This window comes from Moschus berezovskii, chromosome 21 (assembly GCF_049115385.1).
Source record: "Moschus berezovskii isolate FMDL1 chromosome 21, NW_MosBer_1.0, whole genome shotgun sequence".
Taxonomy (NCBI): domain Eukaryota; kingdom Metazoa; phylum Chordata; class Mammalia; order Artiodactyla; family Moschidae; genus Moschus; species Moschus berezovskii.
In genome coordinates this window covers 14,819,928-14,836,437 of record NC_142480.1, presented here as the reverse complement: position 1 = coordinate 14,836,437, position 16,510 = coordinate 14,819,928, and the positions used below count along the sequence as shown (strand labels likewise).

Sequence of the window (16,510 nt, the reverse complement as noted above, 5' to 3'; positions counted from 1 at the left end):
AGTTTCCTTACCTATAAAATGAGGATAACAATAGCGTCTACTTTACAGGTGTGTTATCAGATTTAATGAGCTGCACATGTATGGCATGCTGCTGCTGCTGCTGCTAAGTAGCTTCAGTCGTGTCCGACTCTACGCGACCCCATAGACGGCAGCCCACCAGGCTCCTCCGTCCCTAGGATTCTCCAGGCAAGAACACTGGAGTGGGTTGCCATTTCCTTCTCCAATGCATGAAAGTGAAAAGTGAAAGTGAAGTCACTCAGTCGTTTCCGACTCTTAGCGACCCCATGGACTGCAGCCTACCAGGCTCCTCTGTCCATGGGATTTTCCAGGCAAGAGTACTGGAGTGGGGTGCCATTGCCTACTCCAATGTATGGCATATATATGTGGCATATACTTAAGAACTCAAAATACATAGCTAAAATTTCTTTTCTTCAATCTCACAGAATCAGAGTTATCAGGTCCACCCACTCTATCTGCAATCTTTGAAAACTCCCCTTTCATCTCTCTCTCTCTCTCAAGAATCTCATTTTTAACCCACTTCCCCTTTGGAGATTTCCTTTCAATCTTTAAACCTGCTTAGGTATCCCTCAGCCTGGAAAAAAAAAAAAAAAAACTCCTTCAGTTTTCTATTCCCCTTTAAAGTGCTGTTATTTTCTCTTCCTTTCTTACATAAACTTCTCAAAAGTAGAACACATTTGCTGCCTCTTCTCCTCCCCTTTACTCCTCAATTACCGTCAGTACCGGTCCCACCCAAACCACTGTACTGAAATAGTTCTTTCTAGAGTCACCCAATGGATCCTAACTGCCAAGTCTAACATACATTTCCAGATATATCTTTCTAGACCTCACTTCTGCATGTGACATTTTCTTTTAATTCTCCTCCTCACAGGCTTCCATGGCTTTATACTCTCCTAGCCCTCTTATCTAGGAATATTACTCTAGATAAGAAGAATAAGGAATATTCCTTTACGATCTCCTTGATAAAACTTTTTCCTCTCCTAACTCCATTAAACCCCATTTACAAACTTACTAGTGGAAGAATTACAAGCTTTAGAGTCAGACTGATCTGATTCAAACTCCTGCTCCACCTCTTACCGATTACTGTAACAGTAGGTTAAAACCTCTCTTAGTCTCAGTTTTCTCATCAACAAAATGAAAATAAGATTTACTACAGAGTGCTATCATGAAAACAAAATGTGGATATAAAGTCATTCTATATTTTTTCTTGTATTATTTCCATATTTAGCTGGTCCCAAGATCCCCTCTATTCTGCTATTCTTCTCTCAAATTCATCCCCTCATCTGTGTCCCACTACTAATGATCTCACTTCCTGGTTAAAGACTGTATTTGCCAGGCAGCAGAATAGAAAATGGGCAAGGAAAGGAATGATGCACACATTTTTCAAACAATCAACTGATCCTTTAAAAGAAGCAAATCTGACCATATTACTCCCCTGCTTAAAGCTTTTCAGCATGATGTAAAAGGCCTTTCAGAGTCCAGTCCTGACTTTGCAGCCATTCCCTTGTACCTTCTCTGTATTCCAGTCATACAAAACAACTTGGAATTAATGTGGGAAAGTCAACTTAAACCTACAACCTGAATCCACAATCCTACATTTTCTAGTCACTTCTGAACTCAAACATTTCTGACTATGGAAAAACCAATTACTTTATATAGACACAAGGTTAATACAGAGATACAAGCAGCACCATAGAGATTATAAAATGGAGCATCTTCAGTAACATGACAGTGACTAGCAAAAACAAAGAATTAAAATTCATGAGAATAAGACTTTAAAATAACATTTATAAAAGTTTCAATCATTAAAACAAGAAGAAAAAAAATAATTCCAGAAGATCTGGAGCCACTAGTTACCCAAGATTAACAAAAATAAAACTTACTTTCCAGGCTAAACTGCAAAGACTCTTCACTTGCCTCGGTCTCAGGACTGACCAATTTCATTCTCAGACACAACTGATCACCCATTTCTGGGGCAGCCCCAGAATCTCCTTTTTCATTCCCAGGTATGGGATCGTTGGTCTCCACCATGCTTTCTGACATGACATCACTGGTTGTTATGGTGCTTTCTGGATAGTTGCTAATACCTGAAAGAAGGGAGGCAGGGGGAAGAAAGAAAGAACACTAAAATACAAACGTGAAAAGTAACAATTCAAAGTCATCAATTTGTCTGTTTGGCTCCACAGCTCTGCAGGATTGAAGAGGATTCCTAGGATAGATCCTGTCACAAGTATCAACAACTACGCACTAGTACTGACACCTGGTCTTAAGAAGAGCAACAGGATTCAGTTCCACTTCTGCATCTGGACAAAGGATGCTGCATGAGCCCTCAGCCAACCCACATCTGCCAGCATCAGGCATAGGTAGCAGGAGACTCCAGACGGCATGACTGTTACCTCCCAGCACTGACTAGAGAAAACAAATAGGTTAATGTAGAAGACTACTAGCTGCTTCAGGGAAGGAGGATCTAAATTTTCTTGCCCTGTCAAGCAGCAGCAGACTGATTAGCCAGAGTCCTAAGTAAACAGTACTTCTACCCTACCTGCTGTCCCTTCCTTATAAAACAGCTCTAAACCATTGTTTAACACTCAGATACTACAGCCTTGCAACTAACAGAATAAAATCTTCATAGATATTCTTCGTTCCTTCCTTCCCTGCATCCTTTCTTTCCTTCCTCTCATCACTGCTCACATTTCCTGGGAGTTAACTCATGGAATCAGACACCACAACCTTATTCTTCCTAAGACAAAAATCAATCTCATCAGGCAGGCCCAACTCCTCAGATATAAAAAGAATCACTGGCATATAGGATGGTATCTTAGAAATTCTGCTTTACACATCATTACATTTAATCACTCACCAATAGGAGTACTGTGTCTCTTGGGCTCCAATTTTAGGTGCCCAATAAGAGGTGGAGTTGCACCAGTCAATGGTGGAATAATATCACCTTCTTTAGGCAAAGTAAAATGAAATGGAGTTTCTGGAGAAAGCAAGAAACAAACAAACAAAAAAAAAACCAATGATAAACAAAAAGGAAATCAAAACATAAGTCCAAAAAAGCAAAAGTGAGGAGAACTGCAAGAAATATCTCAATTATTCTTTTCCTTTGCTCCCAATTGTGCCTCATTCCCAACCCCCCTCCCTCACCAAGCCTCTCAACCAATGTCCCACTGTTGTCTCTGCTCATCAACAGAACTGACACAAAGTAGCCAACTAGGGAACAGGCAAATAGAGGAAGCCCGAGAGTTTGGAGGCCCTGAGGAACACCGGGTCACAAGGAACACAGAAACATCTGAGCCCCGAACAGCAAGCAAGCTGGATAGTTTCACATCTAGACATCTTAATTTTGTGTAATGCTATCTCAAGGAGTTCATTTACAAGCTTTAGCAATCTGTAGGATTTCTCTATGTTAAAGTCTGATGTTAATACTTATAATTTACTATCTACTCAAAGAGTAGACAAAGGATTTCCTGAGCTAAAAGGACTTCAAAATACTCACTGGTTCCAGAAGAAATATACAGGTTTCACAATTCAGCAGTACTGACCAGTTCTAGGCCATAGCAGTGCAATGGTAAATCTCACAAATACGAGCATTCCCACTGTAGACATATTGGTCATTATCGAACATTTGTCTAGAAACAAAACTTTATTTTTTAACTAGGTCTCCATTCCAAATTTCTAATCAGAATTAGCAAATGGCCAAAATCACATTTTCTGAACTCCTAATTATCTCTTTTAATAAATTGACTAAGTTTGGGAGAAAAAAAGAATTATGCCAAACTGCTATTCTTAAACCTGGCATGTGAAAAGTTGTACTTAGTTTCCTGGAATGGCTCAGAGTAACTATAATATGGCTTACCCAGTCACTATTCCTCGTGAAAATTGCTTATCTAATGTGCTTTCCACATCACCAAGCAATTCTCTGATTCCCAGGGGACATTTAGTGGGCGGCGTACAAAGGTAATTCTGACACTGTCTAACCAGTTAGTGTTAGTCACTCAGCTGTGTCTGACTCTTTGCAACCCCATGGACTATGGCCCACCAGGCTTCTATGCATAGAATTCTCCAGGGAAGAATGCTGGAGTGGGTAGCCATTCCCTTCTCCAGGGGATCTTCCCGACCCAGGAATCCAACCCAGGTCTTCTGCATTGCAGGCAGATTCTTTACCATCTGAGCCAACAGGGAAACACAGAGATAGCATCAAATCCCACAAATTAAAGGCTCAGGCCCACAAGACTGCCCCCACTTCAGACACCAATCAGCAGTCCAGGCTTCTAACCAACCAGCTCTGTATCATAGCTTCCCACAAGGATGAGAAGTTCTCATGTGCTGCTTAAGAAACTGAAGAGCAGAAGTGGAAAGTCTCAAAGTCCCATCTAACTGGCAAAGAATTCCACCATAGTTATAGCAAAATGAAATGGGCTGGTAGGTAAGCATTCATGGCAACTCTTTAAAAAGTAAGTCCTTTAAGTTAATAAAGAACTTAAAGATACAGAAATTAAAAAACAAATACACCTCACAAAGCGTCATACACTCTAAAAACTATTTTACAGAATTTTCATCCCCAGAACAACCATCTGTTCTCTCTCTTGACAGGAACTATCCTTCACATTATGATCAACCATTCAGACTTTTGAAAATCTGTATAAAATCTTTAAGTAGAGCCTTCTACATGACAAACCACAATATGCGAATGTAATATGCAAGCATTAATTACAGAAAATTATTTATGAAAAGTTATCTTAGCACTACTGATCCAATGCATCACTACAACCTAATAGATATTGGCTTATACAGGTAGCAGTGCCATTATCTGGTCTTCAAAGCCTCATTTCTCGATTATTACAAGAGCCAATCAATTACTTTGCCTTCCTGAAGTCTCCCTCTTTCCCCAACCCACAATTCTTTCTGTACAACAACTAAAGCACCCTTCCTACAAAACATGACTTAGACTGATAACAGTACTTAGATAAAATGGAACTATAAAAGTCTTTAATAATGTAGAATACTAGGTCATTCAAACAGTTCTTTGCCATAACTCAGCAGAATTAGAGAAACGGTATCATACAGTTTGGGGCTTCCCTGGTGGCTCAGATGGTAAAGAAGTTGCCTGCAATGCGGGAGACCTGGGTTCCATCCCTGGGTTGGGAAGATTCCTCTAGAGGAGGAAATGGCAACCCACTTCAGTATTCTCACCTGGAGAATCCCCATGGACAAGAGGAGCCTGGCAGGCTACAGTCCCATGAGGTCTCAGAGTTGAACATGACTGAGCGATGAAGCACATATCATATGGTTTTTACTGGAGGTAAAAGTACAGACTTAGGAATCAGGAGACCGAGGTTCTAATCCCACTTTAATCATTAACTAGCGACATGACTTTAGGAAGAAGAGACTGAACCTAACACCCCCTAACCTCCTTTTCATTTCTTGTTCTAAACAGGAAAAAAAAAATGAACATCAAATCTAATGAAAGAGAGCAATTCTGAGATGAAAAAAGTACTAACAATCACTCCTAGACAGGAGGTATAAACTAGAACCAGGAACACTGAATCGCCACCCATACTAACAGCCATGATGCTACCTAAACACTGCTTCTCATTTCCACTATCTTTAGAAACTTGCTTTCTTGAGTCTGTATGGTTTGTTTTGTTTTTAAATTATACTGACTTCGGGCATTCAGAAAGTTTGAATTTTCAGCTAATGTCAGACATGATATTCTAGAAATATTTCAGAAATAAGCTGTTATTCTCATTCTGGACTGTATAAAATAGGTAAAGGGACTACCCTGGTGGTCCAGTGGTTAAGAATCTGCCTGCCAACGCAGGGGAAATGGGTTCAATCCCCGGTCTGGGAAGATTCCACGTGCTGCAGAGCAACTAGGCCCATGGGACACAACCATTGAGCCCACAAGCCAAAACGATTGAAGTCCAAGCACCCTAGAGCCAGTGCTTTGCAACAAGAGAAGCCACCACAACGAGAAGCCTGCTCACCACAACTACAGAGAGCCCAGCAGGGCAACAAAGACCCAGCACAGCCAAAAATAAATGAAACTTTCAAAAAATAAAATAGATACAGCACACAAACTAAAACTTTCCCAGTTAAAGGTTTACGACGTATATACACTGGACCAATGTTAGAAACTGAATATCTGTAAGGAAGAGACCACCACACTTTTTTTGATCATGATTTAACTGCGTAAGGTAATCAAAAAAGGTCCCTGTACTTCAAGGCCACTGTCGAAATATAAAAATATGGAGCAAGGCTAGTAGAAAATACCAGATTGGTACAATAGAAAATTCATGCTAATTACACCTGAGTTCTAAAGCTCATAAAAACCTCAAATGATCTCTGATTCCACAAGTAATTAAAGCTACAAAAGAAAAAAACCCATATTTTAATTATTGGCTGCTCACAAACATAAATCCAAATTCATTTTCAGCCCTGATGTAAAAAGTATGCAGTTCTCGCCTACTTTCCATTCCAAATTATACTTTGGTTGGAAACACAGAGCAATTTACAATCACACTCACCACTAGAGCTTTCACAGAAGCTTTGTGAAGCCTGGGCAGAAGTTTTCTCCAGCTGCTGGGCCTCTACACCTGAGTCCACGTGCTCTGCATTAGCCACTTTTGAGTCTTCCCTTAATGTGCTATCGGTTCTCTCTTGTGGTTGGGTCTGCTGCATTTCCTGCTCAGGTCCTGGAGTACCATCTGCTCTCACTAAGGTCAAAGGAGGCTGTGAAGAGTCTGCCTCTACAGGTTCTTTTTCTGCAGTCACTGATTTCCGATCTCCTTCATACTCCGCAGTCTTTTCCTCTTGAATATCTGCTCTATTCTCAGCACATGATTCTATTTCTGGAGCATCATCCTCCCACGACTGAGAATCTGAGCATTTCTCCACTCCCTCTAAAGGCTCAGAAGAGACATCAGCTCTTGGAGACGGTTCCTTCACATCTACAATGACAACACTCGAGTCCTCTGAAGTAGCTTCTTCCCATGCTTCCTGATCCTTATGTTCCAATTCCTGTTCAAGTACTGGAAGCTTCTGGGGAGAATCAATACTTATCACACTGGTTTCAACTTCCATAGCTTCCTGGCATTCTTGTTTGGGGACTTCCTTCCGAAGACTGAGCCCTTGCGACTGGGTTTCAGTCAGAGAAAGATGCAATGTGACACTCTCCGTATTCTCTTCTTTGGGCTCCTCTCCTTGACTTTCACAAGGAGTCTCAGGGATTTCTTCCACCTCAGATCCTGAAGACCCCTCCTCTGGATGATGCTCTTTAATTTCTATAGCTTCCTCCTGATCTAACACACTTGAGAGTGCCTCAGATCGAGTAGCTGGAGAGGGAACTGCCTGACTACCTGAATCACAAGTGAGATCAATACAAACGTCTTCCGCTACCGGTTCTTCTCTGCCTTTGCAACCGGCAGATGAAATACTAATGTCATCCCTGGTTTCTGTGTTATCCCCGGTTTCTGTGTTATCCCCCTTTGCTTTATCATCACTCTGATTCAGTTCTACTTGGCCCTCTTGTGCAGGATCAATCAGGATACTATCATTTTCAGCAGGAACAAGTTTAGAATTGAGAACAGGAGACATGGGTTCAGTATCCTCAATCTGTGTGTTTTCTCCATCTTCATCAATCCTGTGAGAACTCAAGCTCTCCATCTTTGGGGACTGGCTACACTCACTGGTAGAAAGCATTAACTTACAAGAATCCCCTGTCAAAGAAAGTCCCAGATCCTCAGTGGAATTCTTTGGTTCAGTCTCTGAAGCTTTAGAACACTCAACAGTCAAAGATGAACTATGCAAATCTCTACCCTTCTCATCATTTGACCGTTCTTCCAAACTTGGAGATGGAATGAAAATATCCTAAAGAACAAAAACAGACAAATAATCATTTCTTCATAATCATAATTCTTTTATATCTAGTCCTTCAATTCTAAAATTTCTAAATCAATTACACGAGAATTGTAAAACTCCAGGGCCATAACCTCAGACATACAAGTCATCATGTTTTTTGTTCATTCAACACAAGTCAATGTTTATTGCTTTTCTTGTGAATCACTGACCTAGAATAAGCACAATCTAAAAAAAAAACCTAAAAGTATTTAAGTAGGTAGAAAAACACTTAAATTTACTGCATATCACTGCTAAAATCATGTCATACACTGTGTGATGGGCCATCGATCATGTAAGAATCACGTGAACATAAGCCGATACAGTCCACTTCAGTTCTCACAAAGTGGGAACACATACAGGCATAACTCAGAAACTGCAGGTTCAGTTCCAGATCACCACAATAAAGCAAGTCCCACAAGTTTTTAGGTTTCTCAGTGTACGTAAATGTTTAACTTATGCAGTCTAAGTGTGCAATAGCACTGTGTCTTTAAAAGATGTACATAATTAAAAAAAAATTTTTTTTTTAAAATGCTAAACATCGACTGACAATTCTGGATTGCCACAAATATTCTATCTGTAAAAAAACAAATTACCTAAAAAGCACAATGAAATGAGGTATGCCTGTTCTTATTTCATGTCCCACTATTTCAAAACATGCTGGCGCTCACAAAGCAACTGTTAAAATTCAGAGTTTATGATAATCACATTAGTCAACAGATACCACTACACACCAATATGGAAGGCTGAAGGCAATAGTAAGATTACATCCTGTTGGTAAGGATGTGGAACTACAACTGTCATAAACTGCTGGTGGCAATGCAAAAGCTACCACCACTTATGAAGACAGTTCGGTTTTATCTTACAAAGCTAAACGTACATTAGTCTTACGATATGATCCAGAAATTGTACTTGTAGATATTAACCCAAAAGAAATAAAATCATAAGTCCACACAAACATGTGCACGCAAATGTTCACAGCAGTATCAAACATCCAAAAACCAGAAGCAACCCAAATGTTCATCAAGAGGTGAATAAATTGGGGATATCCATATCACAGTACTCATTAACAATAAAAAGGATTAAAATATTAATACATGCCAGAATGTGAATGAATCTCAAAACTTAGCTAGGCTAAAAAACTCAAACACAAAACATCATACACTTATCACTCCAACTGTAAGAAATTCTTGAAAAGATAAAACTGCAGTGACGGAAGGCAGATGACTGGCTGCCCAGGGTAGAAGAGGGTGTGGGGGGAGCGGGGGTCGGGTGTGAAGAGGGATCAATAGTAAAGGATGAGGAAACTGCTCCATACTTCGATAGTGATGATGATTACACATCTGTATACAACTACCACACTTCATCAAACTATACGCTTAAAATGGCAGTCTCACTTTATGTAAATAATATCTTAAAAAAAATTTAACTCAAAGCTTTATGTTTTTATGTAAGAATTTACATTTAGGGTGCTGTTTTGCTCAACATAAATGCTACAGAGTTCTAGACATAGCTGGTAAGACATTCATTTCCTATGATTTTTAAGAGAATGAGGAATCAAAGTATGTTGTGAAACATTCTGTGCATTCATTAACTTCTGATATTTCAGTGTTTGGTCTTACTATTTACCTTTTCAGATTATAAAAACAATAAATTTTATCTGCTCACATACTCACAGGCATGACTGCATAAAATTGGTTCAACATTTCTAATGGCAATTTGACAATACACAACAGCCTTGAAACTTTATATACTCCTTAGTCAAGTAATTCCATTTCCAGGAAATTATTTGATGAAAATACACTGAGATTTACCTACAATGCTGTCCAATACTAAAATTATTTAGAAAAGGAACCAATATATCCTAAATATTTACAGATAGGAGATTCATTTAAAAATTACGATACACCTAACACGATGGAAGACTTTATAACTTACATAAAATTGTACATGAGCATTAAAAAAAATATACAGAAAAACAGGCTATGCATTAAACAGAAACATTTTCTAGTTAAATAAATATATGAATATATATTTTATTGTGGTCTATACATTTTTACATAATTTCCATGTTTTTTAAGTTATTAATAATACATAAATATCATTAAAAGTTACAAGCAGTTATTTGAGACAGGATAACTGATGATCTTAGTTTCACTTATTTGTATGTTACACACATTTTATAAGAAATTATGTATTTTTTAATAAAAAATAAGTCAATTCACAAAGGCTTATAGATAAGACATTGCTAAGAAAATTATAAGTAACAGTTGTTTTTGAAAGTCAAACTCATATAAAAATAACCACCTCAAAGTGAGCATTTACAATGTGCAACCACCACCTCTATCTACTCTGAAAACATTTTCATCACTCCAAAAGGAAATCTCATACCCATTAAGCAGTTGCCCCCATTCTGAATATGCTTTAAGAGTTATCAAGGTAAATATTTATGTGATTTTTTACAGAATTTTTTCAATATATATATAATTTCTGTCAGCAAAGGAAAATTTCAGGGGCTAACCAGCCTAACAATAAACTTTATTTCTTAAAAGGCTTCCTGGATCTAGTATCTGGCCCCTGGGCTTCCCTGGTGGCTCAGAGGTTAAAGCGTCTGCCTCCAATGCGGGAGACGAGGGTTCAATCCCTGGGTCGGGAAGATCCCCTGGAGAAGGAAACGGTAACCCACTCCAGTATTCTTGCCTGGAGAATCCCATGGACGGAGAAGCCTGGTAGGCTACAGTCCACGGGGTCGCGAAGAGTAGGACACAACTGAGCGACGGAACGGAATGGAACCGAACGGAATAATCTCTGAAGGCTTAGTCAGAATAATAAAGTTAAGTGAAAAAAAAAAAAAACAACCCTCAGGGCTCTGGATAAAGACTAATGAAGAATTGTCAGGACTTCCATCAATGAGACAACCAGTCTAGACTCAATACAGACCTAAATCCATAGTATTCAAGCAGTCAAAAACTGGTCTCACACAGTTTAAAAGCCACTAATAAAATCATCTATATGTGTATCAAGAATGAGAAAGTGTTAAATATCAAACTATTTTCTACTAATCCTCTCCTCAGCCCTCACACCCTGGTGAAGGATCAAAAAGGCTATGCAATTAATAAATAGGGAAAAAAAGAAATAAATATATGAAGTTACCTTTATCTCAGTTTTCTCTTGATTAGTAATGATTTTATTATAAATAAACAGATCTTACAACATCAAAATTAGATTGACTTGGACTCCCATAACCAATGTACAGAAAAAAAAAAAACAGATGTACAAAGGTGAGCCATTAAGAATAACATTAGGAGTTTGATACATAATGAAAAAGTATGGAGCTTCCAAATAAAAACAACTGATTTAATACACAGATTCACTTTAACTTTTTACTAAGATTCCATATGCTGCAGGGTAACTAAACCCATGTGCCACCATATAGATCCCACGTGCAATTAAGACCCAATGCAGCCAAATCAATAAATACTAAAAACAAAAATCGAACTGGCCACACTTCTCAACAGCAACAGTGGAACTTTGAAGATGGTGAAGCGATGCTTTCAAAAAGTTTAAAGGAAAATTATTTCCAACATAAAATTCTATACTCCTACAAACTATGAATCAAGTATTAGAGTAGAAAGTCTGCTACTAAAGAATGTCCTCCACCAAAATGAGGGCATAAATCAAGCACGAAGGCATGGAGCCCAAGAGGAATCCAACACAAACACAGGTAAGGACAATCTCCAAAGACAATCAAAGGGAGGTGACAGTTCTACACCGGAAATAGAAGGCAATAGCACAGATTAGAAATCAGGAAGCTCCCAAAAGTGGTTTCTTCAAAAAGAAATTTGAGGCCCTTGAACATCTTGAAAAGAAATTTTCATTAATAACAACCGGTAGAAAGCCTAGGGTTGATTTAGTGAGAAGTTTGTGGTGTCAAGGTAGAATAATGATTAATGCTGCCTTTCAATTTCAAAGTAACATTTCAAGAAGTTTAAAGACATAGTATAAAATTTAAACATAAAAAGTACATCAGATATTAGGTGACTCTGGAAATGTTCTAAAACTAGATTATCATGACAGGTGCACAAGTCTATTGCTATTGCTGTTGTTCAGTCGCTCAGTTGCGTCTGACTCTGCAACCCCACGGACTGCAGCATGTCAGGTTTCCCTGTCCTTCACCATCTCCCACAAGTCTATGAATTTACTAAAATATCACTAAACCACACACAAAATGGGTGAGTTTTATGGTTTGCAATTATACCTCAAATACAGTTGCTTAAAAAAAAAAAGACATTAGGAGAAAAAACTTAGTCTACAATACTCACATGAGAAAACTCAGGCTGGGACAGAATAGGAAGAGAACCAGGAGTGAAGACTGGTGTGCTCTGAGATACTGGTGTTGAGGCTTGTGGCGATACAGGGGGCTCCGTGGGGAGAAGGGGGTTTTCCATCTCTGCTGGCTCATCACCTTGGAGTTTCTTCTGAAAAGACTCTCCTCCTTCAGATAACACTGACATATCCACTGGCTCATCTAGTTTAAAACAGGGAAAACAAATTGAGAAAAAAGCACTCATCAGTACTATTCATGTTCCAATACCACTAGTAATTATATTCAGGTATTTTCATTCCTAAAAAAAAAAAAAAAAACAGTAACTTGATTTTTAGAAAAACTGATAGGTTAATAGAAGATTGAGTCCTAGAAATCTAGCAATACTTTATTCCCCCAGGGGAGGGAAGTCCACACTCCTACTCAGATATAAATTAAAACAGGGTTCATCTAGGGACACCCATCCATCTATATGATAGCAAATTAACTTGGTTCCTCTGAGCTCCTTTCCTGATTATAGCTCAGTTTTCATACTTTGCTCAGGAACACCCAGATTAATGGCATTCAATTTAACCACAGACCTTGAAAGGCAGTGAAGTTGCTCACCACTCTAAGTACACATCTAGAGAGGTAAGAACTCATTTTATTTGTATTAACAACTGTTATGTGCAGAGGTGGACGCTAGGACAAATAGAGGAGGGGAAAAAAATCTATCAGTGTCAGACAGTAATGATTTATCAAAGAACCAAACACAGGACACTAATCCTGGGACAAACTGCTCAGGAGGGAAACACAAACTAAACACAAAATACTACTTTCCCACAGTATTCTATCCACCTACAGGCTAACAGGACCTTCCTCAGAGTCAGCCTAGCTGGCTAGGTATTTGATTCATCAACCCTTTTCCCCCTATACACCATTTAGTTTTTCCCTGTAATCAAGCTACCAGTTACCCCCAACCTCAGGGACTATCTATCCCGGCTGCTTCGCTTGGTGTTACACGCACACTCCAATCTAGACAGGCTTGGGAACTGGTGCTGTAGACCTTTATTACACTACCGTAGCTGTGTTAAGTAATTTCATTACGTCTTTTGATCTTTAGCACCATGATAAAGCACTTACTAAGGACTGTTCTAAGCGCTACATATAAAAAGGTTTTAGGTTAATATTCTTAGACATTAAAAAAAAATACAAAAAGCATACACAGTACCACAGTTATGCACATATTAAGCAAATACATTAAATCTAAAATATAATTGACACGGGAAAATATGTTACATGAAAAAAAAAAGAACACAGAGTCATATACATAACATGATCCCAACTGTGTAAACATACTTCTTTATATTCATGCATAGAAAAACTCTGAAAGGAAATAAGCATATCCAAATACTAATTACATCTGGGTTGTGGCATCACAGGTGATTTTTATTTTCTTCTCATTACTTTCCCATATGCTTTCCAAACTTGCTACTGTAAATACTATGTTTAGTCAGAGAGAAAGCATTTTTAATATATTTTTTATAAAAAAAAATATATATATTATTATATATCTTCAGTGTTCACACTACAGATAGAAAAAAATAAGAGCAAGGATAAACCAAATTTAATTTGCATCAACAGTATTTTTTGCATCAAAAGAATGGATTCACTTTTATTTTTCACTGAAGATATCTAATCCTGTTATGCTTAGAATGGTATCAGTCCACTTAGATACACCTACATTGATTTCAAGAGAAAATAACTAGACACAAACTCTTTGACAGAAGAAAAGTCTAAGATTAAATTTTGTCACAGGTAAATTAAAACCCATTAACACAGGCTTTGGTGGTAGGTACCCAAGTTCAAATCCTGCCTCTATGACTTAGCTGTGAAATCTCTCTGTGCCTCCATTTTCTCATCTGTAAAATGGGGATAAACCTACTTCTCAGAACTTTTGTGAGGAATATAAAAAAAAACACACACAAAGAGAAGCAGCTAGAACCAAAGAGAAACACAAAGAACAGTGCCTGGAATAAACTAAGCGTTCAATAAATATTAGCTATTGTACCATTATTGCCATGTGAAAGAAGAAAAAGGAAAAAAATCATGGAATTCACTGGAAAAGGCTTTGTATAGGAGGAGGAATTTGAAATATCTTGAGTGAAGAGAACAGGGCAAAAGAGGTTTAGATAATAACACAGGTAAATCTCTCCTTTGAATAAAGTAATATAAAATCACTAGGTCCTCAAAGGAGGAAGGGAATTAAGTCAAAATTTCTACCACCTGCCCCTAACCACTATGGTTAAAACTGCTTTGATAATAACAAAAGAACCTATAAAGAACAAAAGAAACAATTTTTGGTTCCCTCTGACTAGGAACGTGTTACCATGTTGTTGGAAACCATTAGGCCAACAGTAATAAAATTCTTCATTATATTAATTCGAGTTCAACTTTAACAATTTTCCCTTAAGGGTCTTTTCAAAAATTAAGTTGTCAATACAGAACTCAGAAAAATCAGTGTGAGAAGAGTAAAGAACTGAGGACAGCACTTCACACTAGGCCACAACGCTGAAGGTTAGACTTGAGTCCTAGTGAATAGTTCAGGTCTCAGTGTTCTAACATAGAAAGAAACAATACACACTGCCTGGCAGATGTGCTACTCCACTTCTAATCTGAGATCAACAGACAGATCAAGAGAGCTCACCTTTTCTCCCTTCTTGCTCTGTGGGACTGCTAGGAACGATAAAGGGGGTGGATCGGAAAGCATCAGGGGAAGGAGCAACAAGATCTGAGGAATTCCTTTATGTAAAGAGAGAATCACAGGTTATTTCACCACAGCCACAGTTTTCCATTCGTTTTCTACTTCTCATAACAAAAATATCTAAGTCATTCAAACAATACTAATTAGTATTTCTCTCAAACAGCTGAGATTGGTAGAAGAGCCATGAGTAATACTTCAATAACTATTTCTCATAGCAGACATATCCAAAATGAGACTAAAAAAAGATTATGGGAAAAACCATATAATTACAAAAGAAAGTTAACTGATTGGATACAAGGACATTATGACTGAAAAGCACGATGAGAAAGTGTGCTTAAAAAAAAAAAATTCAACTGCAGATGTGAGACAAGTATTCACTCCTGCACACAGATAAAGAAATCCAATTATTATCAACTCTAGCATAACCCATTCTGCACCCCCATGCCATTAAATGGGAAGAACTGTTAGTCAAATGGAGCAGCAAGCAGCTTATTTCAGACCTGTAAGAGTCTCTAAGTAACTGGGCAGTTTCTTCTCTGGTGAAACCTTTGGGCTCCAAATGGGAAAGCAGATCTACCTGTCTTCAATAATTCCACTAAGTTCTTATTCCCCCAAATTCTTAAGCCTAGAGTTTACTTCTTTGCTTCAAAAGACTTCTGGACTACCAATTTTAGCTCTTTCAACCTTAGCCTTAGGACCATAAGGCACATGTTTCCCTGAAAGGGCTATTTTCGGCTTACTCACGTGGAAAGACTCTCCTGAACAAGGGATCTCTGACCAGAGAGCTGCAGGAGGTGCAAAGTGGTAGCAGGTGTGGAGGCCAGAGAACACCCACCTTCCTCCCTTAAAGGAGTAGAGCAAGCATCAGAAGCCGCTGAGAAAAAAAAAAAAATTCCAGTTGCAATTACTTATCACATTGACATTACTGAACTGTCAAAAAACAAAAAACACTCAGTACTACATCCACCCAAGTGGATGGGTGGCTGCCATGAAGGCAACAACTATTTTCTAATTGCAGTCCAATTAATGAATGCAAAGAATCTGCCTGCAATGCAGACCACGGTTCGATCCCTGAGTGGGGAAGATTCCCCTGGAGATGGGAATGGCTACCAACTCCAGTATTCTTGCCTGGAGAATTCCATGGACAGAGGAGCCTGGTGGGATACAGTCCATGGAGTCACAGAGTCAGATACAACTGAGCAACTGACAAAACGGAATGGCATTCTAACACAAATCTTGAGTAACCATTAAACACTCCCCTCCCTAATAAATTATGAATTTCTTTAAAAAAGAATTGACAAAAAGAACTCCTTAGTCCTTTCCATCATGATCGAAGCTTGGAGAGGAAAAGCCAGAACCCTTAAAACTCTCCTTGGCTGCTCTATCTTGTGACGTTTCTATTGCAGTAAGCAAGTCTTCTATTTCAAGTTCTACCTAAGGTGAAGTAAAGTTCATGCCATGATGCAGATAAGAGAAATCAAAACAATATGCATGACACCTGATAATATGAATGCAGCAATTTTCAT

The 16,510-nt window shown here is 38.4% G+C and overlaps 1 protein-coding gene across 6 annotated transcripts in view; it reads right to left on the bottom strand.

The window, feature by feature from the left end:
* Nucleotides 1-16,510, bottom strand: part of TP53BP1 (tumor protein p53 binding protein 1) — a 93,050-nt gene that overhangs the window by 38,217 nt on the left and 38,323 nt on the right. For 4 of the 6 annotated variants that reach the window (XM_055418331.2, XM_055418330.2, XM_055418333.2 and 1 more), the window contains 6 exons: nt 15,729-15,858; nt 14,928-15,022; nt 12,240-12,445; nt 6,549-7,890; nt 2,879-2,998; nt 1,902-2,105 (listed from right to left, as the gene is read on the bottom strand). In XM_055418331.2, the coding sequence (XP_055274306.2) occupies nt 1,902-2,105; nt 2,879-2,998; nt 6,549-7,890; nt 12,240-12,445; nt 14,928-15,022; nt 15,729-15,858 (2,097 nt within the window). Of the gene's footprint in view, nt 1-1,901; nt 2,106-2,278; nt 2,395-2,878; nt 2,999-6,548; nt 7,891-12,239; nt 12,446-14,927; nt 15,023-15,728; nt 15,859-16,510 lie in introns of those variants that run through there. The other 2 variants (XM_055418332.2, XM_088829467.1) reach the window with 2 other exon arrangements.